We start from the raw sequence: 26,305 nt of genomic DNA on the forward strand, positions 1-26,305 counted from the left end.
TTATGAAATTCAGAGAAATTAATTTTTGTTTTTAATATTAATACATTTAATATTTCAGTATTTTTTATATCATTTTTATTTTGAAATAAATAATCTTTCATTTGTATTATATTGAATAAATAATTCATATATATGGTATTTTCTTTGTGTGTAATAATATATTATATTTATACATATTATTTAGTATTTGATTATATTTTTTTATTTGTTATATAATAATATAACATATTGTTATATTATAATATATTATTTTTATAATATATAACAATTAAAATAAAACTATTAAAGGAAAAAAAATATTAAAATATATATATCTGACGTTTTCATATATCTATCTATATATATATTATATATATAGGATATAATTGCTGTCCAATCTATTAATCGTGATTGATTGCATCTAGCAATTTCGTTTATGTACGCACACTCTTTTATGTTTGCATATATGTGTGTGTGTGTGTGTGTGTGTGTGTGTGTGTTAAACACAACCTGCATTTTTCAACAGCAAAGAATGCTACCTATCAGATTGTGCTACCAGCATCATATTCATACAGTTTGAGGCTTTATTAACATCCATCTCTACCCCTACCCTAAACCTGGTAGCACAATCTGATAGGTAGCATTATTCAGCAGAACACTGGCTCATACGCACAATGTCATTCATCTTGAAATCATATGATTCGATCCGTGTCTTCTGATTGGTTCTCTGAACTTAGAGGCTTTTGCTGGCCAAGGGAAGTGGTGTTTAGAGGTTTCTGGTTCCTGAATGAGCAGATGCTGGGATTTAGCGGGTTTGAAGTGAAAGTATTTGATGAGCTGATGTATTATATGCCGTAGTTACATTTTTTGAGTTTAACGAAGACTACTGAAATTCTAGTGTTGTGACAGCTCTGCAGCCTCAGCCACAATGTCAAATCACCATTCTCCATCTAGCTTTGGTGAACAAAACACAACATGTCCCTTGAGCCCCACTGATGCTCTCAGTGATGTGTGTCAGGTCTCACTACAACAACAGTGACATTCACAAATGTTCCCAGAACAAACAACAACTTAATGTACATGTGGCCTGTAGACTATAAGGCCTAGACGACTGAAAAAAATGGGAATAAAGAACAATCCCATGAAGCATTGTGAATGACATAATCAAATAAAAATTAATAATACAAAGAACTTGTGTATGAAACATGCTACATAAATAAACTTGCCTTGCAGCAGAAAGAAGAAGCGAGCTGCTCTACAAATGTGGCTCTTGCACGAGAGCTGGATAAGAGACTGTTGTCAGAAATGAAGCTCACAGATGCTGCCAAGGAGTGATGGGAGACGGGAATGATGTAAATGAGTTGTTTTGTTTAAGCTTGTAATCGTGAGTCATTGGCTTATAAACAACTCAATTTGTGTCATTAAAGAGCTGCAGGCAGAGACACCTTCCTCTGCTTAAAAACACCAGATCAACCAGCTCACAGCTGGCATTTCACTAGCACACTACGACAGGATTCACTGCATCTGCCCTTTCCCACAGTACCAGCGATGACTCACTGTCACTATGGAAAAAATTTCATGGCATGTTTTTGAAAAGAGAGGTGAATACAGGCAAAAAAAAAAAGGTTCTGCTTCGTTCTCTCCAGGATTTCAAATATGTGTCAATAGCAGGTCAAACGTACGTTCCTGAAGTGTTGAAGGCAGCTATAGAGTTGGGAATGGAGAGCCATTCGGGAACTGTAAAAATAACATGTTCTGACTGAATATACAGTGACAAAGCAAAATAAAGGATGTAACCATAAAAGTATTTAGTTGTGACCTTCATTTACTGAGACCAAATGGGCTGAGAGATAAAGATGAGGTGCTCCAAAATTATATAAATTCAATAAATGGACAATACATTTTTCAATACATGCATGCGGCAACATTGACCAGTATGGTGTGGTTCACAAACAAATGAGCCAGTACTTTTTAATGAAAAAGTAAAAAAGACTCACTAATTGCAGTGTTGCTGTTGTTAAAAATTATTATTTTTTTTAAACTGAATTTGAGATTACGTTAAAATAAAATAAACTAATGAAATAAAGCAATGAAAAACTTACTTAAAGGGTTAGTTCACCCAAAAATGAAAATTTTGTCAGTAATTACTCATCCTCATGTTGTTCCAACCCTGTAAGACCTTCGTTCATCTTCGGAACACAAATTAAGATATTTTTGATTAAATCTGAGAGCTGGCTCACTCCTCCATAGGCTTCTAAGGGACTGAAACTTGCTGGCCCAGAAAAGTTATTAAAGAGATCGTTAATATAGTCCAAGTGACTACAGTGGCTCAATCTTAAGTTTATCAAGCGACGAGAATACTTTTTGTGCGCAAAAACAAACAAAAATAACGACTTTATTCCACTATTCATTTCCTTCTCTCTGGGCCTCGAGTTAGTTCACGTAGTGTTTTAGCGCAGCGCTTCTGTGTTGTATGTCACGCGCATCACACACATGACCAGTGTCGGCCAATAGTGAGCCTACGTGGTGACGTGCAACACGGACGCGCCGCGCTAAAACACTACGTGAACTAACTCGAGGCCCAGAGAGAAGGAAATGAAATGATGTTTTATTAACAAAGTTCGGGAGGAGCAGGTTCAGATAATTAACCAAATTATGCACAGCTGGAGATTAATCAGTAATCAACTCAATGATAGAGTATAAATTCACAGCAGACCTATCTCTGTTCATTGAAAGTTTGTCAGCATCCCTCCTCCACCCCATCTCCTCACTTCCAGTTCCATCTACACTTACCAACTGGGGGGAGTACTCTGGGTTCGGGCCTAACTCCGAGCTCGGAGCCCTCTCCCCGGACAGCACGCCAAATACGCATAAACTTATTGTACTATTATATGTAGATGTGAACTCGTGAAATAACATGAGGGTGAGTAATTACTGACAGAATTTTCATTTTTGGGTGAACTAACCCTTTAAAAACCTTGCCTTGGCAAGGATGGACAGAGGCAACAATGCTCTTCTCTTCTCAGATTTTAAACAGTGCTTCCCGAATGCACAAGAAATGCAAAGACAAATAAAGCTGTCTAAAACCCGCGTCTGCATTTCAGTCCAAAAGGGTGAGTCAGAAATGCTCCTTCACCCTATACAGACAAATGTGCGAAGCTTTCCTGTGAATGGAGGAGTGTGAGCCAGTGCGTTTCTTGCTCGAAACTGTTGAACTCTCTTGAAAAACGACAGAACATTTTATAAATAGTGTATTATAGCTGCACAGTGTTTCTATTGACACACATGAAATGGCCCTAACAACACACACGCAATACTGTTTTTGTATAATTTTTCTTTTTTTTTTAATTAGCATTTATTACAACAAGGTCTTTTGCGTATTGATGCCTTAAAAACATCCAGTCAAAAAGTGAGTCAGATTAATTCAGTCATTCATTATGACTCAGACTTTGTGATTTGATCCGACTAATAAAATGTGTTGTCTGTTTATTGTCTTCTTATTATTTGCTTGTTTTTCTGCTGTTTTTTGCAATATGGGTAAAATGTAATTTCTTTTGCCATAGCAATGTAGGTTCAGTAGCAGCACAGGGAACATTATAGCAAAATAATGAATCATGCAGCTGTCAGAGTTACAGTATGTTCTGTTTTGTCATGTTTCTTTGTGTATTTACTCTGCCTTCTTTGTATGCTAGTTTGCCTTCTTTGTATGCTAGTTTGACCCAGTTCTCTGTTGTGTTTGATTAATCATTTAGCTCACCTGGTGTTCATCTATTAACTCTATTAACTATTAACTTAGTTCCCTCGTTTAGTTCTAGCATAAGTACTCCCTGTTTTGTTTTGTTCATTGTCTTGTCTTGTCAGTGTATACACGTGATGTGCATTCTCCTGCCTTCTTTGTTATATATCTTGTGGAATATCAAGTAAAGACTGAGTTTGAACTTCATTTGCTTTCATTGCATTTATCACCACCGGACCGTGACAGCAGCACAATAAAAAAATAATAAAAAAAAAAGGTGTAGAAACAGAAATTGCTAGTAAATTTTACAGAAATGTCACAAACAATGTGAAAGGTCTGGCAAGTAACTCTGACTTTTCTTCTTTTTTTATTTTTGACATATAAACTCACAGTTGTGAGTTATAAAATCTGCATTGCAATATATAAACTCACAATTCTGAGAGAAAAATAAATCAATGATAAAGATAAAATGTCACAATTACCTTTTTATTTATTTTTTATTCCATTAGCTTTCATAAGTAGCACGTTACATTAAAAATGAAATTTTGAAGTATAAAATATTGATTTTCCTGTAAAACGTACTCCAATAAGCTTTGTTTTATTGTCAGCTTTGATTGGTTCTTTTTTTGTTTGTTTTTTGTTTTTACAGTGCAGTAGAAGAAACTAGTGTCTGTAAAAGTCTGTCAGTCTATATAGTTATATAAATTATTTTTGTTATAGCAGGTCAATGATGAGATGTTGCTCGTTTATGTTTGCTGAACATACATGCACATTTTTCCAAGCCTTAGTGTGTTTATGAGCGAAATAAGAGATTGGGTGGACTATCCCTGGAATAGATGTCTGGCCCTAATCGGTCCCTTGAGGACCCCGCTAGACGCTGCTTTATCAGTGTTTGCACTGTACGGGGTCGAGGATAGACGGATCTCTATTCTCAGTGGTCTGAGCTCATGGTTGTCATGGTGACGATGATATCATAGTCCTGTATACAGCTGGGGTAACCGCCCCCCTCTATCCTGATGCCACCTGTTCAGATTGGGTGGGGCAACATTGATCTGCTGCTTAAAAATGTACAGCATGTGGTTTACTGTACAGAAAAAGATGGGTGGTAGTTTGTTGCTCAGTTAGATGACTATATGCAACAGACTGATGCATAATAGGATTAGATTCGTACATTGATCACTCTCTGTCCATCCTCTCTGTTACGTGTAGTTTATCATTTTGTTTTATTTCCTTAAAGTCAACATGAAATGTTACTTACAACTCATTTTATATCCATATTTGCATTAAACATTGTGTAAAACAATGATATAATAATATAATAATTCAATCCCTCACTTTTCTAAATCACGGCCACATTGTAATATTTCTTTCCTTTGTTTTAGTTAAATCTGCGGTTGCCGAGAGATCTCAATGTGCTGCAGCTGAAGAAAATTGAAAAAACACCAGTAAATTAAGAAAACGTCTTCATCAGTTTGACAACACATGTTCTGCAAATGCAGATGCACAATGCACAACCAAATACAGAAACGCGCTGCAAATACTCACAACGCAACTAAATACAGAGACGCGCTGAAAATACTCACAACTTGGTAACCAAATACAGAAACACACTGCAAATACTCACAACGCAACTAAATACAGAAACACACTGCAAATACTCACAACGCAACTAAATACAGAAATGTGCTGCAAATACTCACAATGCAACCAAATACAGAGATGCACTGCAAATACTCACAATGCATCCAAATACAGAAACGTGCTGCAAATACTCACAACGCAACTAAATACAGAAACGTGCTGCAAATACTCTGCAAATACTCACAACGCAACCAAATACAGAAACACGCTGCAAATAACACAAAGCTCAACGCGCTGAAACTGAAGAAATAGAAAAACACCTGGCAAATAAAATAAAAACATCTACAATACAGATACAATACAATAACAAATTTTTTTATTAATTGCAATTAATTATTTGTTGTCAATTGACAGCCCTAATATAATAAGAACCATTATTAATAATTAAGCAGCAAATCAGCATATTAGAATGATTTCTAAAGGATCATATGACACTAAAAACTGGAGTAATGATGTTGAAAATGAGCTGCCTTGGTGAGCATAATAAGATACTTCCTTCAAAAACACTTAAAAAATCGTATTATTGCATAAGTTTGTTATCAAGCACGTAATTTGGTCTGTCCTGTCTGTTCACACTGAAGTCACACAGCAAAAATTGGTTTTACTTTATTTTGATGGTCCCTTTTACACTTTTATTTTCTGTTGACTATAAGTAATGCTGCACCTACATGTCTACTAACTCTAATTAGATTAGTTGATATGTAGTTGCAAAATTACTCAACAGAATGTTCAAAAGGGACCATCACAATAAAGAGTTACCCAAACATTAAGGCATATAATTTATTTCTACTTTTGAAAATGTTCATCACCATCATCAAAAGAAAAGCTCTGTTAAATGTTCAAAAACCACATTGCGCAGCAGTATGCATGCAGAAGTGTGTGTCCTGCTGCCACTGGATTTTATGGGATGTATAAATAACACTCGGTCAAATATTTGCATGTGGGACATCAGTGTGCAATTCTGGGCTAAACTGAAACAGCGCATTAATCTCTGAACACTTTCTGTTTACTCAGACTGGCCAAATCATCTCGCTTACCACTATTGATTTCTTTATTCTCTGTTGATTTTTGTCAATTCAAAGAGGAGGTGTTGCTTGTGGGAAGTCTGCATCAACATACGGAATGCTGATTATTGCTTTAGAAAACAAGAAAGTAATGTGCAGCATTAACATGTTGCTTTTGTCTGGGTTGTACTATAATGTCTCCTGCACACTATTTTATTACTAAACATTCAATTCTCTTTGCTGAAACATGATATGGCGATCTTTACAGCCAGGCACAACATACCAAATGGCCATCCGCATGCAGGTCGACACCAGGCAATTAATCTGGTATCTGATGCCATGGTGAGCAGATTGCTGCCTAAAACGATCCAACCACACTTACTCACAATATGTCAGCAGAGTTCATGGAAACAGGCCCTAAATTCTGGTGAGGCTCCATGTATTGGTACTAATAGATGTATGCTCCGAATCCTTTCTAACAACTAATGATGATGTATTTAAAGGGCTCATGTCATTAGGAATCAGATTTTCCCTATCTTGTGAGAGTTCATTGTGCTAAGAAAACATGTAACTCTAAACTGTAACTCAAAACCTCAACCCAGTCCAAAAAAGAGCATTTATTAAAACTGAGCTGCTAAATTGACTCATTATGAACTTTTATACAATTCTGCAATACAAAAGATGAATATATTCCAACACAGCAACATCTATAGAGTTTTCAGAAACTTGGCCAATCCAGCCACCATGCGGTAATATGAAGGAAGTATATAAACACATTAGAGTAAAATGATAATTTCATGTGTGAATTAGGTGTTTACATCAATGCTTTAAAGGAACATCACATAATGACCAATTTAAAGGTGCAGTAAGTGATTTCTGAGAAACACTGTTCAACCCAAACAAACACCTCTCCCTTCAATGCTTCGCCCCCAAATGCATGAACATGCAATGCAAGAGTTGATCTCTCTTTATTATATCATAAAGTGAAGATGACAAATGAACGACAAAAAATTCAAGCAATAGTTGGCTGTTAGTTGCCAGAAGCACACCAGTTCCAGCCAAACAATGACACTCAAAACTGTCCTGTAACTATAGCTACAACAATAGCATATTGGTTCTGTGAAACATAGCAAAACCAATGTTACTCACATATGGAGCAGAAACTCACTCTCTCTCCTCCCCCATCATGAGTGGCCCCTACTGCTGATTGGCTACAAGTTTGTTGTGGTGCTCAGTCCGATCCACTTTCAACAATGCTTCTCAGAAATCACTTACTGCACCTTTAATTCTAAGGGTTAAGTCCCTGTAAATCATGTTATCCCTTAAAATTCATCTTTGGTCACCAAAATGACATATTTAAGCATTTTTTCTGTGATTTTTTTTATTTTTTATCCATGCCTTAAAATAGCTTGAACGCAACTCTACACCCTTGCCTCATTTAGTATACGTGGTTCTATGAATATGCAAATTAGCCCCGCCTCCACTCACTCACACCAGCTCAGAGATCCACTCGTTGATGATCACATGTTGACGCAATTTCAAACCATGATTTTGGGACTGTCTTTGGTTCACTGCAGTTTTAAGGAGAAAATACTCAACAAGGGTGTTGACTTATGAATTTACACGGGGTTTGTCTCAAAGCATATTAAAAACACCACATATAAACAATATTAAAACCTTGATTTTCACTGCAGGAGGACTTTAAATAAGAGGGTGGAAAATGGTAATAATTTTATTACCAAACTAATTTAAATAAAAGAATCATTTAGAAAATGTAAGCATTGCTGTGTTTTTCTCTAATATCGGAGGGCTTTATGCCAGATGTTGTCGTGTGCCTCCCCCTCAGAAAGCCCATTGAAAGACTGACATCAATAAGAGAGGATCCACCGCTCTCTGAGCTGACAGCACCACAGGACGACGGTGAACATCAACCAATTAGCACATCTCAAGACGCCTCTGACGAGACAGTTCTTTTAAAACACCGGCCCTGATTGCATTTGCTTACATCTAAGAACATGTAAACTATCAGTAATGGCTCTAGTTTTACTGCAGGTGGTCTCAAGGTCTTCATAAGTCTCAATTGCTCTGCTGTTTACGTGGATCGGAATGCCATCACTTAGATTAAATGGAATGCTAAATAAATGATGGTACAGTATCAAAATAAATGAATGTGGCTGTATAAACCACACGTGTCTGTTTCTTTTAGCAGCAAGGAAGCTTTCTAAAAACCTGTTTAAAAAAAACTGTCAAAAATGTCAATATTTTGAATAATAGTATATTGAAAAATAAACAACGTATTACAATGTTGTTGACTAATGTGTTGTAAAAAATAAAATGTGTATTTTCTCTATAATGGGTCAAAATATTGGTGAAATAGTTCAAATTTTGGCGGGGCAAGTACAAATTGAACAACTGCAGAAGCAACAGCAGAACGTCTCCTTTTTATTGAGCCCAAGATGAAGAATTTCTTTTACACTTCTCTCAACATGACAGATTTTCTCAGTTACAGTCGGCCTTCATTTTTATTTGAATATACTGGGTTGCAAAATTGTAAGCAACAGCAATGCGATGGAGGTTGACCTTTTTTTTCTTTTTTTTTTGTGCTACTGCTCTACGTCTGAATATTATATGAAAATTGTGTCATATATGAGAGCAAACAGGCCAAACTGTTTATTGGCTTAAAAGCCCTAGTGAAAAAAGCCTAATCTAAAATGTATTTAAAATACAGTATACTACAAATATATTAACATATTTACTGACATATCGCTCGACACTTACTGGTATAAATATTATAATTATAGCCTACTTATTTGGAGTGCTTCATTACTGCACAATGCACATTTCATAATATTAGGCCTAAAATGTGTTTTAATAAATATAGTATAATCTCTGTATAATGTCAGTCTTTAAATGCAAGATATTTAAAGTGTACCTAAAGTATACATGCAATAGTTCCACTTCAGCACAATCAAATACACTTAAGTATATCTTTAGTTGGACCTCCGCACTACTTCTGGATAACTAAACTGCATTAAGAACAAAATGAGTTTAGCAGACTTGCATACCAATTTAGTATACCAAAAGTACAATTGCAGGGTATTTATATTAAGTACATAAATATGCAAATGTATTTGTATAAAATAAATAAAATAAATGCATTTCAAATACATTTATTTTTCACTAAGGTTTGGCTGATTAACTTGATATAAATTAGTTATCGCACACAACACAAACACACATTAGATGCAGGCAACCACAAAAAGGGCCATTCAAATATACACACACTGCCTGAGATCCGTGCATCCCAAGTGTCAAACGAGACGGAGGTCAGACTGATGCTATTGTCCTGTGTACGGCCCGTGTGTTTCATCACATGTAACCCAGCACCTGCGCCTCCCTGCTTGGCACTGCACCACCAGCCCCGAACCTGCCGTTGCTCAGGAAACCAAATAGCAACCATTTGCAAATCCAACCATATACAAGTCTTTCTACCATATATTTTCCACACAAAAAATATGAAGCAGCACAACTGTTTTCAACATTGAAAATAATAAGAAATGTTTCTTGAATGATTTCAGTCATGCAAATGCAGCTCCTATCTCTTTGAATGGGAAAACATAAACTTCTCCAAAGCTGTTCACCAAGCTTATGATTCAATTTCATATTTGAAATCAGCAATGAAATCTGACAACAATGGTCTCATAAATGTAGTTTCTAAACACTCAAATCATGACAAAAAAAAACATTTTTCAGGCTGCCAATGCGCACGTCTTAGAACACTGACTGTTTCTTTAGCAACCAAGCTTCTAACGTCAGCTGCAGTGATGCAATGACATTATCAATTGGCGATTGGCTCTTTTACTTAGAAGGCGGGACTTATTCCGCCATATTGCGCGTTGCATTTTCTCCCATTCATAGTAATATGAGTGCACCGTCATTTTATACCTAAAGTCTTTCCTAATGCACTCTATAGTCCACATAAAAAGAAGTTATCAGAATGATAAATTGATAGCTATTACAGACTTGTGCATCATGAAATATAGTTACATGAGGAAGGGGGTTACATTTACATCCAAAATGGTAATAAATCTAAACAAAACTCAAATTATAGGTATTTGTTGCTTGAATCATATGGATTCAGTCATATTTACTGAATAGGAAGTGCTTGAGTGCATCTGTAATTATATGTGGAACATATATGAAAACCAGTATGTGAGTAGTTTATTCTATATTGCTTCATTAAAGCTTGTACTGCAAAACACTGTGTAAATAATGATTTTTAGTGCATTTTTCTGCTGAGCATGCAATGCAAAAATAGGCTCAATGCTGAAACTCCACTTGCAGCTGTGCTTCTGCTTCAACATGCACTTCAACAAACCTTTGGGAACCTTAGAGTGTAACAGGCCTAAAGCAGTATAACTAAAACTCACAAACCCTGAAAACAACAGGCAGGGTCTTCACATCTCTCACCTGATGCAGGTTGATCAACACATCTGTCTCGGGGGCATGACCTCCTGTCGCCATGGGGACAGGGAGGGGCGCAGCTGCGGGAACACGAGGGGGTCTGGGATCAGCCCTTCTCTTTCACGGCTGGATTTCCAGTCAGCCTGTGGGGTGGCATAACCTGTAAGAGCGAGATCCCTCTTTTAGATTAGATTAGGCCACCAGATCCCAAAACAAACAGAGTAGCAAGGGTACGTGGGAAAGAAATACTTAGTTGCAGAATTTCCGGAATAAATCAAGAAGAAACACACAGATCCTTTTCTAGTCCTTAAGTTACAACGCAGGGGTTCATCAATAGCCAATGAACTCAACTGACATAATATTGATTGTGTTAAACTGTTAATCAATGAAACAACCATGTTAATCATGAGAAAAATGTCTGTACCCGGTTGGTAAGATCGATTCATTTACATGAAACAGTAAAAAAAAAAATGTGTATTCATACACATACAGTAATATATACACACATCATGCTAATTCACAGTTCATAACAGATACAACTTTTGATCTTAAAAGTGTATTCATAAATGTTGATTAACCTTAATTAATGCTGTATAAGTATTGTTCACTGTTAACTGATGTTAACAAATGAAACCTTATTGTAAAGTGTTACCTTTATTTGTTTACCTGCATGTGATCATTAATCGATATCAGAGAACCGTGAATATGAAAATGTGTTGTTAAATAATTGAAATATGAATGTAAAAATTCCAAGGGCTACTTCAAGTAATTATTTTAACTCATAATAGTTCGGCTGATAAAAAAAAGTTTAGACATGTCGCATTGTACTATAATAACAAGTTAGCAAACTAGTCCAGAGAAAACTTAACATGGATTTCAGAGTAATAATAATACAAAATAAATATTTTTAATGTGCTCATTTTCTTGCAAGGCCGACTGTTTGAGCTAATCTACAAGCCAGGCAATACAGTTATTTCAAGTTGAATCCTTGTTTCATGTCTGTGTATTTATTTACTTGATAAACAGTCATGTATTAAACATAATATGGTACAGTAAGCAGATTATTAACACAAAATAAACCAATTCCGTATGAATGGGCTTTATTATGCTAAACATACTAAACAACATTGCAGTAAAACTGTTCTTCGTTCATCTTTTCATAAATTGATTGTTATACAAAGATCATGGATGTAATACCGCGCCATACAACATGTGAGTGTGGATGGTGTGAGTCTGCTGTGTGGTTGTGCGATCGTGACAGTGTTCGCTCTGCAACTGTAAGTCTAGAGTCTGCTGTATTATATGATAAACAGCTCTTATGGGAATCCAGCGCTGATGATGACTCATGTCTTGAGTTTGCGTCACTGCAGACAGCCCTAGCATACGTCTCATTTATGCCGTGTTAACCGCACCCAGCTGGATATCATTCTTCAGGAACGCAGCTGCAAAACGACAGTGGCATCTCCATGTACCAGCATCAGAGATTAAAACACCTTGTCTCTGGCCTGAAACGTCACAGTTCTGCTGTCTTGAATCCACACAAATCTAGGAACAATGATCCCAATCAGACCGAAATGAAAAGAACTAGTTTTTCATCATTGAGCTGGAATCATCTCCCATGGGAACAGTTGCTCCTTCATAGCTCAGGCTGAAACAAATAAATACATTTCATGTGCTTTTATATTAAGCATAAACATTTACATGTAATCATGTAGCAGATTTGACCTTTAAAATTGTGTTAAAACAAGACAAATCTACAGTATGTGCCAATTGGAGTATAAAAAAACAATTATATATACATTTTATGATATATAATAAAGCTAATAAGTCTTAGCCTGTTCTGTTGCACAGTTTGTCAATTAAATTTACCTTGTTTTAAGGGGGAAAAAAACTCCTTGGTAAAGATGAAAAATGAGACAATATCTGCGTTTATATGGAGCCTAAAAATCCATTTGTATCCATTGGACTATAGTTATTCATTGGACTAGTTGCACAGTCGGAATAACAAAAGTCACATGTAAGCATGCAATCGGAACGAACTAGCTAAAAGTAGTTGTTGATGTACAGTAATAAATGTGGATAGCATACTTAAGATAATTTGGTCTTGGAAGGAATGTTTGAGCTCATAATGAGATCTCTGACCTTCAATTGCAGACTTTGATATCTTGGCAAATCAGAGCACTGTTTGTTCAGATCACTTCTGAAACTCTAGTGCTTCTCAAGCTTTTGGACTCCATTACCAGACAGTCCTTTTTTTCCAACCCCAAAGTAATTCATCATAATTAATGGCAGGATTCAAGAGGATTCTAAATTAAAAACAACAGTTTATATGAGAAAACATAAAAAACGTATCTGCAATAAAGATATGACGCTGGTCTTTTGAGTCAAAGCATAAACAGCTGTGTATGTGATGAATAAATCAAATGTAGGACTCCAGTTACGGATCTTAAATTAAGCAGGACCGTGTGAGAATAGATTCACTGCAAACATGGATCAAGTGTACCTACTCAAAAGTAGAATTCGGCGGTAGTGGGCGGGTGTGGAATGAAACTCGCAGTAGTGGGATGAAAAAAATCAATCCACGCAGACCTCTGCGCTACAGTGAAAAAGTGTCCGAGTGAGAGCTCAGCGCTGCAGAAACATGATGTTTAAGGCTTAGATCTTGAGCGGCTTTAACATTATTCGTAGCTTTTCTTTTTTTTTAAGTCATTTTATTGCACCGTTGGAAGTTTGCAAATACCCCTTGTTTGAGAAAAACTGCTCTAGAAGAGATGTGAGATTTCTGTGATTTTTTTTCTCAAGAGACTTAAAGGGATAGTTCACTTCACCCATTGGCTTCCATTGTAGGACAACAAAAAAAAATACTATGGAAGTCAATGGGTGCCGTCAACTGTCTGGTTACCAACGTTCTTTAAAATATATTCTTCTGTGTTCGACAACAGAAGAAAGAAATTCATACATGTTTGGAACAACTTGAGGGTGAGTAAATGATGACTACATTTTCATTTTTGGGTGAACTATCCCTTTAAACTCATTGCTGTCTAGGGAAAAACTGAGATACTAAAGAGCTTTTATTTGTGCTTTATTTTATTCCTTTGGGCATGAATACGTCAATATTTAGTTGATTGAGGGAAATCGTTAAAATAAATGTTTACTCTTACTGTATTACTTGCTTAAAGGATGCCTTATATAATCTTGTTCGCTTGCAACTCTTCAGGAGCATAACAATGTTTTGGGGTCTTCAACCGCCTCTCTCTCTCTCGCTTGCTCTCTCTCTCACACACACACACACACACATCAGCAGGAAATGGCCTATCTGACATATTTATGGAGCAGCAGCAGAATATTTCATCAAATCATTCACTTGCCTTCTGCAAATAACCCAAGTGGGAAACTGCTATTAATGTATGAGAGAACACACAGGGCATCATGGGAGAAAATAATAGTCCCACATGTCGCTCACCTGGGAAAGCAGTTGCTTGTGAACACTTCTATAATGTCTGATCCATGAAAACCCTGGGCATCTTCCTGACTTGAGGGTCACTTCTCTCTCAGCTGTTTAGTCACTGTCGTCCTGCTGTTGGTCTGAGTCCAGCAAACTCAAGTCAGGTTAACGCTCAACCTCATGTGAAGATGAATCTAACAGATGTATGAATCATTTTGATAAGTATCCCTGTCTGCTTCCTGTGTGTCTAACCAGCATTCATCATGCACTTCCTCTTCCCTTCACCGAGCCTTCAAAGCGCCACAAATGATTTATGAGCTGCACTGGCACACAGAGTCGTCCTTTGTAAACAGAGATCAGCAAAAGAAATGGTCACTTGATGTTCGCTGCAGTTATGACTGCCTATATTAATAGAGCACATAACAACAATCAATATTGTAGTGTACCACTCAGGCTGGGTAAAAAATAAATAATAATAAACTGTGAAACTGTGTCAGACTTTAAATAGTTTAAATGTTATATTAAGTATTTTAATATTCATGTCATGCATAACTTCGTTACTTTGGTTAATTAAGTGCATGAGTATTTAAAATGCACATTTTCAGTGTGAACGCACTAATCACACTATTTATACTACAAAACGGCATAGAATACTGCATATGTATGTAAATTGGACCTTGTGAATAAATGACTTTTCTATAAGATATTTATCTTGTAAAAAGTCATTTATTCAAGGGATTGTTCACCCAAAAATGAAAATTCTGTCATTATTTACTCACCCGTATGTTGTTCCAAACTTGTATGAGTTTCTTTCTTCTGTTGAAATAAAGAGAAGATATTTTAAAGACTGTTTGTAACCAGACAGTTTACGGTAGCCACTGACTTGCATAGTAGGGGGAAAAAAATACTATGGAAGTCAATGGCTACCGTCAACTGTCTGGTTACCAACAGTCTTTAAAATGACTTATTTTGTGTTCAACAGAAGAAAGAAACTCATACATTTAAGCTTACATTGTAATTGACAAAATAAACATTTTAAAAATATATAAATTATTGCAATTACATTATTAAATCTAAAAAAAATTAAGAAAATAAAGAATATATATAAATAATTTATATAATTTATATATATACACACACACACACCGCATATACACACATATATATATATATATATATATATATATATATATATATATATATATACACTCACCTAAAGGATTATTAGGAGCACCATACTAATACTGTGTTTGACCCCCTGTCGCCTTCAGAACTGCCTTAATTCTACGTGGCATTGATTCAACAAGGTGCTGAAAGCATTCTTTAGAAATGTTGGCCCATATTGATAGGATAGCATCTTGCAGTTGATGGAGATTTGTGGGATGCACATCCAGGGCACGAAGCTCCCGTTCCACCACATCCCAAAGATGCTCTATTGGGTTGAGATCTGGTGACTGTGGGGGCCATTTTAGTACAGTGAACTCATTGTCATGTTCAAGAAACCAATTTGAAATGATTCGAGCTTTGTGACATGGTGCATTATCCTGCTGGAAGTAGCCATCAGAGGATGGGTACATGGTGGTCATAAAGGGATGGACATGGTCAGAAACAATGCTCAGGTAGGCCGTGGCATTTAAACGATGCCCAATTGGCTCTAAGGGGCCTAAAGTGTGCCAAGAAAACATCCCCCACACCATTACACCACCACCACCAGCCTGCACAGTGGTAACAAGGCATGATAGATCCATGTTCTCATTCTGTTTACGCCAAATTCTGACTCTACCATCTGAATGTCTCAACAGAAATCGAGACTCATCAGAACAGGCAACATTTTTCCAGTCTTCAACTGTCCAATTTTGGTGAGCTCGTGCAAATTGTAGCCTCTTTTTCCTATTTGTAGTGGAGATGAGAGGTACGCGGTGGGGTCTTCTGCTGTTGTAGGTTGTGCGTGTTGTGGCTTCACAAATGCTTTGCTGCATACCTCGGTTGTAACGAGTGGTTATTTCAGTCAAAGTTGCTCTTCTATCAGCTTGAATCAGTCGGCCCATTCTCCTCTGACCTCTAGCATCAACAAGGCATTTTCCTCCACAGGACTGCCGCATACTGGATGTTTTTCCCTTTTCACACCATTCTTTGTAAACCCTAGAAATGGTTGTGCGTGAAAATCCCAGTAACTGAGCAGATTGTGAAATACTCAGACCGGCCCGTCTGGCACCAACAACCATGGCACGCTCAAAATTGCTTAAATCACCTTTCTTTCCCATTCTGACATTCAGTTTGGAGTTCAGGAGATTGTCTTGACCAGGACCACACCCCTAAATGCATTGAAGCAACTGCCATGTGATTGGCTGATTAGATAATTGCATTAATGAGAAATTGAACAGGTGTTCCTAATAATCCTTTAGGTGAGTGTATATATACATATATATATATATATATATATATACGAAGGACTAGATACAAAAACAGTCTTTATTAGAATCCACACAGAAAACTCAGGGATCGTTGGAGATAAACTAGAACTCAACCACATTCAACAAAGACAATAATGGACAAATGACCTAAGGAAACGTTGTAGGGAATGAGTGGAATTAGGAACGATGGAAACTAATTATTTAAAAAAAAACAGGGAAACTAACTAGGAAATCAGGCAAACAGGACCAGAGCAAACAGGGTGAAAACGAAACTAAAAATGTAACATACAAGTTATAACAACAACAACATCCAGCCTGATTTAAATCAGTGTGCACAAGTGTTCAAATCTGGAGTCTCGTCTTTAAGGGTCCATCACCATTGATGCACGCACCCATTACTGGATTAACAAATGACCACATGCAGCTTTTACACCAGAGAACGTGTGGGTCACATTAAGGTCTGCACAAATGAGTGTACGTCAGGACCAGATGTTTGTTTCTGAGGGAGCTCTAGGTAAATTATTAACGCTAATAGCCTCTTATCGCAAACAATTAGGCACGCAGAGCCCAAGCAGATTTAGCTAATGGCCCCTGGGGCCATGGACTCTATAGAAACAAACTGCTTCTAGCTTCGTAACCACAAATGCCTCCACCTTTAGGCGCCCTTTAAGCACCAGTCTGACTTTGGATGTGAACAGTTAGCTTACGTTCTGAGCAGAGGCTTAGTTGCAGCTTCCAACATTCAGCTCAATGTAGATAAGAGTGGTGAGTTCAGAAGCACTGTATTCAAGGGCGATTCTGGTTGTTAGCTTGTCTTCCAGCTGTCTCCGGGTTCTGGATTTTACTACAGCGTCGTTCCACAGAGAGCTTTGGCTGTCTAAATAGAGCTCATCCAAAGGCTAATCACAGGCATGCTTGATCCCCCAAACCCAACATGCTCTAAATAAAGAAATCCCCAATGCACACAGCTCACAGACTCTGCGGAGCCCTACCTCCACTACTCTAAAACCAGCAGACACAGTAACTATCCACTATCCTCATTCCTTTTCTGTCTGCTTTTAAGATGCATGGGGGAATGATTTTGATTCACCTAAAATGTTTCTTCTCTACACTTGATATACACCTGGTTATAATGCTCTTCTCCATCATTTTATCATCATTTGATTAATAGCTGCTGCCACGATCAACAGAAAGTGCACACAATGAAATTAAACAAAACAATTAAAAATTACATTACATTTATGCCTAAATTTCTATATTATAAATTTATAATCCATAAAATGCATTTGGAAGACATTTTTATCCAAAGCAACTTGCATAACGAGTCTAATTTACATATAATTTACATACAGAAATTATGTATGTAGATCTGTACATCCATCTATCTATTCATCTATCTATCTATCTATCTATCTATCTATCTATCTATCTATCTATCTATCTATCTATCTATCTGTCTGTCTGTCCTTAAGGTCTATAAATCTTAAACTTTTTACTCAGGAAATTTTTTTGTAAAACTGGTAAGAATGAGTATTAAAGTATTGTAATAGAAGTCACTGATGCGTTAGTCTCAACCCTAGTAGACTAGTAATGTTTAATTCATGAACGAATCAGTGGTTTTGAACAAATCATTAAAGTCAGGAGTTCAATACATTATGGTTTTGTTGTCATTCATTAAGAAAACACTTAGGATGCTTCAACAGTTTAGACATGCATATTTTAATATTGTATAGAGCTCTGCAGTGATGATGTATTTTTGTATTCCAACCCAAAAGTTAGCATCACCCTGGTTCCCTCAAAAAACCAACCACCACTAAAAAAAAATGTCACCGATACACCAATCTCAGCACTATAGACTGTAATTTAAAATAAAAAAGTGTGAATGGAACGTGGACCAAAAATACATAAATATTCTATTAAGTATTTTAATATTTATTATATTATATTAGCGTCATTCCACCCTGTGCAATGTTTGCAAAAACTTAAAGTGATTTATTTTTGTTTCAGTAATGGACAACATTGAAAAAAATCGATATTCATTACAATTACATTATGAAAACTAAGCATATATTTATATAAATATTTTGTAAAATAAGTGTTAAATATTTAGAAAATACTCAATTAAATACCAATATATATATATATATATATATATATATATATATATTGGTATTTAATTGAGTATTTTCTAAATATTTAACACTTATTTTACAAAATATTTCTATAATGATAAAATATTTCAATAGTGGTGAAATGAAAACAGAAAAAAGTTATGATTATATCCATACTATATAGTACTAGTGCATCCCAAATCATAAAAAATGTATGCTAAATCTACGCAGGTGAATTTTCAGAGTGTGTACTATGAATATTAATTACTATAATCATTAATTAAATCATTATATTTATGAAATCATTATAGTAATATTACAATTGGATATAATAACTGCCATGCATCTGCCATCTTTTCAAATGTAATGGTCTGCAAACCACAGATGTAGTCTGGTAACTCAATCAAACATTATTTGATATCAGAAATTTAATTTGATGCCACCAATCGTAATGCAATAATATATAAAGAGCTATTTACCTCATGGTTCAGCACACCAACTCCACAGTTATTTCTATAATTAACCGGGTCTGCAAGAGGAGAGTCAATTCACATGCTTAAGCCTATGCGTGCAGACAGTAAGCCAACCTCAGGAATTAAATGAACTTCTCACAAAATGAAATTACATCACGGGGACAGACTTCTATATGTGTGAAGCAACACATAGCCGGCGATGCTAAACCCAAAGCATCCCTCGTGAGAGGCTCAATCAGTTAAAGAGGCCGTTTTATTGAAGTGTCTTGTTCTCAGCCTGTCTGAGCCTCTGCTATTGTGCTAACAGGTGTGATCGCAGCACAGCACCCTCACATCACAGATTACTGCGGCCCGTCTACACTTAATAACACACCTTCCACTGAACCCAGCTAAGACGGAAAGTTCTTGTGACAGAGACAGAAACCATGTGACAAAGACACCTGAAGGCAAGCCTGCAAACTTAGCCGTAATGCCAGTAACGCTACGGTACACAGGGAAGGAGACAAGAGGCCGTTTTTTAATGGATGTCAATGGAGGAGAGGCTTCACTACACTGAATAAACAGGAGGAAATAGCTTATCATTTAATGAATGGACCGCCCATCAGATAATCTTCAACACGTTTTTCCTCTTAGACGTTCGTTTTAGATTGATCTATTTTTTTAGTTTACACCGAAAACAATGGTAAAAAGAGAAGAGATTCAGTTTACAGCCATTCTCATTCGTTTCTATGGTTTCCGCAAACAGTGATTGACTGTCGCACAACTCTGAATGAAATTCAATGACGTCACGGCTGTAATGTGATTGGTTATCAAGGCACATGTGATCCAAGTTGGCTGTAATGCTTTCTCCAATGGTAGAGCCCCAGATCCTCGTATCTCCCACTAATAAGACCATGGCTGCATCCGAAATCGCATACTTCCCCACTATATATAGTGACAAAATACTATATGAGACCGAAGAGTAGGCAAAAAGTACCCGGATGACCTACTACTTCCGGCAAGATTCTGAAGTGTGCATACAATGGACACTTTACTATCCCATGAGGCCATGGGAGAGGGTTTATGAATGGTAGTGAAGCGATGTAACTGACACTGGTTGGTCACATGATAATGACAACATGGTGAATGTAGTACGTCCGGTTTACACTCATACAACACGCAATCATACTATATAGAACATACTTTTTTAGTGGTTGTGAAGTAATTATTCAAAATAATACCTACTCAAGAGAGTATGTGATTTCGGACGCAGCCCACCTCTGCACGTGATAGTACACCTCCCCAAAAATTGTTTTACTCATTTACTAACCCTTATGTTGCTCCAAACCTGTATGACATTCTATATTTTGGGGAACATCAAAAAAATATTTTTTGAAGAATTATTTTGTCCATACAATGAGAGTCAATAATAAGATAAATAAAAAGATAAATAATAATAATAATAATAAAAAAAAGTCAAAACTGTCTAATGGTTTGGACCCCAAACCATTAGACAGTTTTGACTTTTTTTTATTATTATTATTATTATTTATCTTTTTGTGTGTTGGAACAACATTAAGGTGAGTAAATAATGGAATTTTAATTTTGGGGTGATCTATCCCTTTCAGTTGCACACCCGCAGTCTTGGCCTCTGCTGAATATCAATGCAAACAATCATTCTACTACAATTATTCTAGTTTGTGTTTGCATGTTTTTTGTTTGACATAATTAAGGGGGTGATTAAATGTCAAGGAATTGCTTTGACACTGTTAATAAAACAGCTATTGCGTGTTGATTTAGAAAGAAACTAGCTCCAGCAGACATACTTCAGTTTGTTGTCTCAAAATAACAATTAAGTTATTAAGCATCAGATGAACAAGCAAACAACAAGCTGAGGAAACACTGTTTACATTACCATCTATACAGATGATAAACACACCACTGACAGCTGAAGAATGACAAACATTAGGCCGAAGAACAACTGAATATATATCTAATGTGTGTAGCAAAATCAATACACGGTTGACACGCTTCTAATGTCACACACTTACGTCAGCCCAACTTCCCTGCATCTTATTTTACTTTACTCATTCCTCATTAATGCATTACTTTGTGCTTGTTTAAAAACGAGCACATCTGCAGCTATTCCTGGGCATTTATCCGGGTAACAGATGAGACCTAATTACAATTGAAGCTTTGATCATTTAAAGGACTCCAGCAGAAGATGTTGAAGATGTTTCAATGCAATCCTGACAGTACAAATGTACGTTGTCTGCTGCAGCTGTGTTGGAAGTAGACAGCTGGCTCTATGATGCATCGATGAGTCAAGACTCAACACCATTCAACCCTTTTTGGATGTTAAGGATTTGAAAAAACAAAGCAGTTTCTTCTGCATGATTACAGTGTGACTGACTGAATTACATTTATCATTTAGTGGCCGTCAAATCTATCAAACCTGAGGTTCAAAAGGCAAGCATGTCTATGTTACAGCGGTGCTTCTCAACTGGTTTTGATTCAGGATCCAGATATTACAATGGACATCAAGTGGCGACATAATACAACAGATTATTGTAAATAAAGATGAATTAATATTATCATGAACTGCATCCATTCAGCAATATGCAACTACTACTACATTAACTACTATAGGCAGAATAGTAAAATGGACAATTTTGTAAATCCATGGACAGAAAAAGTGTGATGTGTCAAATATTGTCTTCAACAACAAAGAATAAGGGCCCTATTTTAATGATCTAAGCGCATGGTCTAAAGTGTACGGCGCAAGTGCACTTAGGGAGTGTCCGACTCTTTTGCTAGATTAACGACGGGAAAAAATGGTCGGCGTACCCAGCGAATGGTCTAAAAGGGTTGTCCCTATTCTCTTAATGAGTAATGGGTGTGCTTTGGGCGTAACGTGCAATAAACCAATCAGAGTCTCATCTCTCATTCTCTTTAAAAGCCAGTTGCGCTCGCGCCATGGCAGATTCACTATTTACATGGCGGAATTTGCAAGCGGAAAGATTGAACGCTTCTCCAGAGAGGAAACAGATCTGCTCGTACACGAAGTTAAAGCGCCCAAGCAGGCCATCTACGGGACAAGCCGGATTAACCATATCTTTATGTACACAATATTATTATTTTACATTGTAATCCTTTAATTAATTAATTAATCAATTTTTTATATTTGGTTAGTTTGTGTGCTGCTGCCCATCCCTGTGTGTGTAATAAGCAGAGTGTACGCGCGTTATGCACTCGCCTATAGGCGCATATTACTTATGCGCCCTTTAACTAAAAAAATACTGTGCCATTGTCATTGACTTAAGACCAGGTTTCAGTTGGTCAATGGCGCAGTCTATTTCAGTTGCCTCAAAATAGCAACGCGCCAACAATGCGCAAGAACACGCCTCGTTTTCAGACCAGCCCGCCCATGGGCGCACAAATGAGCGCAAATGCATTTGCTATTTAAACAACGTGGCGCAGGACGTGAAAATGATAACTGCGTCGGGCTGAAACTAGCAAAAAACACTTGCGTCACACCTGCCGCCGATTTGTGCCGGGTATATGATAGGACCCTAAAGGGTTTTCCGATTCAAAAGTTGATCATCATATTTATTAGCTTATGTATAAAGCATTTGGCCTTTTTTCTCTGCTCTCAGCGACCCTATATCAGAACAGATCGGTGACCCATTTTTGTGTCGTAAGTCACGAACCCACCACTTGAGAACCACTGGTATACATACTGGAGCTTATGAATCTATAATGCCATAGTAGCACAGATCTAGGCAGTTGCAAAGGCTCTGACGGGCAACACCTCTTCTGGGAGTATCTATAATTTTCAGCCTACTTAACATGATCCACAAGGTCCTATCCGTTGATGTATGGATCTATATTTGGATATGTGTGTGTGTGGGCAAGAGAAACGATGTCGAGGGCACATCTGCAAAGATCTAACACTTACGTAGGCCTACATGAAGAAAACATAATACTTTAGCTACACTGCTAACCTTCATAGTGTTGTTTGAAGGAAGTAGTCCAACATGCTGAAGATTAGGCCAGGTGCAATTTGGTTAACACAAATTTGAATTGTAAAATATCAGGGTTGTGGCATTGAGTCAGTATCTAAGGATGTAAAAATGATGAAAATGCATTTTCAATCCAGTTCTTGCCCTTCAACAAACCAACTATGCAATGTTGTCATTATTTTCTCTTCTCATTTGTCATCAGTTATTTACATTTACATTTACATATTACATTTAATCATCATGAAGTTTAAAAAGTGGTAAAGACGTAGACCAGGGTTATATCCCATATCTCTAACATGAGTCCAGCTGCACAAATGCTTGATTTGTGCAATGGTTTTGACCCAAGCAATGGTTTTGACACACCAAGTTGAAGATAGATTTTAACCAAATGTTTAAACTGCGTTTTTAAAACAAGGATATTCTGTTATGTCAATCTGTAATACGCTATTTAATGTTAGATTCTCACAGTGACAACTTACCCCATATACTGTTACAACATGCATCATCAGCATGGTATAAATGTAATGTATCTTTCTACATGTGCCAATTCAGAAACTGAATTTCAAAAATAAAACCACCCTGGGGAATACTTAGAAAATAATTGTGACAACTAGCCCCGATTACAACTAGGCTAATTAGATCACCAACATCCTAAACTCTACATTTGATCCAGATAACTACACAACTTTTCAAAGAGACATAGGAAGGAAACTTTTTAATAACTATAATTGCACAAAATCTGACACTAACATTATTATATTCCTTTACTGATAGGGTCAATGGCTAATTCAAGATTAAATCTTCTGAAAATGTATATATATTTGAGTAACTTAAAAAAAATCTGAACTCTTCATTTCAACAGTTTCTGCCATAAATCTTTCATTCTATATTTAGTAACCAATGATGAGGTTTCGATAATAACTTCATGCATGCTCAGGATGACTAGCTCAAATAACCTACTTCAGCATCTTTCAAGCATTAACCCTTTCAGGAGCGCAAACGCTCTGCTCTTTGTTACAGGTTTCTTGATACTATGAATTTGAATGTCTTTTCACTATTAAATTTTGCATAAAGGACTGAACATTTCTGCACACAACATCGCCTTTGAATCATTGTATCCAATCCGTAAAATGCGTCTGCAAACGCTTCACCTCACTATACGACTGCACGAGCATCTTCCTATCCATATGGATGACCTGTCCGCGCATTTTACGCATCCGAACCGAGTGTTTTGTCGGCTTTGTTGTTCAGCACACACCCCTGTCATCATCATATCCATTGGGAGACCCATTTCTGCCATAGGCTCTGGAGGAAGGAGCGCATGCACGCACCCGTATCCACGATAGCCAAGATGATCTGCGCTATTCCTCATTGTGCCATCATGAATGTGTGTGATGCTTAAGATCTGCACCCGGGCAGTGTTGTGCTCGCCTACCTGTGTGTTTGGAGAGTTGTCCAAGCAAAACGAGAATGTAGACGATGGGTCAGAGAGCGCAGCGGCCGTGCTGGTCCATAGTGAAGCGCTCCAGCTGCTCTATCTCTCTCTTTCTATCTCTCTCTCTCATCCGAGAGCGATGCTCGCGTCAACCACTAGATGATGCTGAGGGGTGCGCGCGTCATGGGTGCTGTGCGCGTCATGGGTGCTGCGCGCATCAGGGCCAGACCGTCAAATATGATCATCCTTTTGTGAGGGACCCCCTTCCTAAAATTTAAAAAGACATATTATTTTAATATATTTTTGAAATCATTTGTATGTATGTGAATCTGTTTTTTTATTGTTTTTATTTATTTATTTTTTATTATAAGTTTTATTCAGATTTTTTTTTCTATTATTAATTCAGTCAAATTTAATTTATAACATAATCAATTAAGGTTGGGAACCGAGAAAAAAGGTTCAATTTCTTTACAAAATGGAAACAAATGCCATGATGCCAAGCCCCCTCGTGGCTTACCAGGATCAACTAAATGCTGGATTTTCAAGTATGTGAAATTCGTGGCTCCATTGTTGCAGTAAACTTGCACAACGTTCTTGAATGAATAATTTATAGATGCAGGCTTGACTATTATTGCACGGACATTTGGCGCGAGATGTACGCAGACCACTGATCTATATAATGACATGTCAATGTCATTCTATATAGATCAGTGACGCAGACGCGAAGTCTTTCTTCAAAGTGACGTCACTAACTAATGGCCTGGTATGCATAAATACATGCATAATATAGTCGTTTTTGCAGATCAGTGTGAATGGGCATCGTTTTGATATCATTGTTATTATCTGTACTAAGAAAAAAACGTTTCCGCTTTAAGTGCATCGTTGTCGTGGTAAACATACTCTTAGTAAATTAAAAACATACAGCTCAACCAGTGTCACATTCCCACATGATCTACTCTTGTGAACCAGTTCTTTTTTTTTAGCGAAACAAAACATAAAATGAATCAGATGTGGTTGGACCAACCCGATCTCATGGCAATTCGTACGAATTTTACGAGGAGGTTAATTCGTACGAATTCATACGACCTCACTCGTACGAATTTGTACGATTTTTGCTAAATCGTACACATTTTACGAGTTGCCCAATTCGTATGAATATGTGCGAATGACCTACACCTGACCCCGCCCCTGAACCTAACCATCACGTGGGTTTAGACAAATGTACTAATTCGTACAAGTGAAGCCGCCTTTCCACTGCACACGACAAACGACAGCCGTCGGACCGGAAGTCATTCATTTCCAATGGAGAGTCGTACGGGAGGCGATATTTTTTTTCCCAGGATGGTAGGGGAAGACTCATGAATATTCATTAGGGAAGTCATCCCTGATTGGTCTGATGACCTACCCCTAACCCCACCCCTAAACCTACCCGCCACTGGGGGTCTGATGACCTACCCCTAACCCCGCCCCTAAACCTACCCGTCACTGGGGTTAACCAATTAGGGATGACTTCCCTAATGAATATTCATGAGTCTTCCCCTACCATCCTGGGAAAAAAAATATTGCGTACGGGAGCTGCGGGGAGTTCCGATCATATGCGTA

General features: G+C 37.1%; 1 protein-coding gene across 1 annotated transcript in view; it reads right to left on the minus strand.

The window, feature by feature from the left end:
• Positions 1-25,329, minus strand: part of slc4a3 (solute carrier family 4 member 3) — a 71,908-nt gene extending 46,579 nt beyond the window's left edge. The window contains exons 1-2 of the mRNA XM_084421963.1: positions 24,704-25,329; positions 10,831-10,984 (exon numbers count right to left, since the gene is read on the minus strand). Of these exons, the coding sequence (XP_084278089.1) occupies positions 10,831-10,884 (54 nt within the window). The 5' untranslated portion in view covers positions 10,885-10,984; positions 24,704-25,329. The remainder of the gene's footprint in view (positions 1-10,830; positions 10,985-24,703) is intronic.
• Positions 25,330-26,305: the final 976 nt, after the last annotated feature.

This window comes from Rutilus rutilus (assembly GCF_951802725.1).
Source record: "Rutilus rutilus genome assembly, chromosome: 10".
Classification (NCBI taxonomy): Eukaryota; Metazoa; Chordata; class Actinopteri; order Cypriniformes; family Leuciscidae; genus Rutilus; species Rutilus rutilus.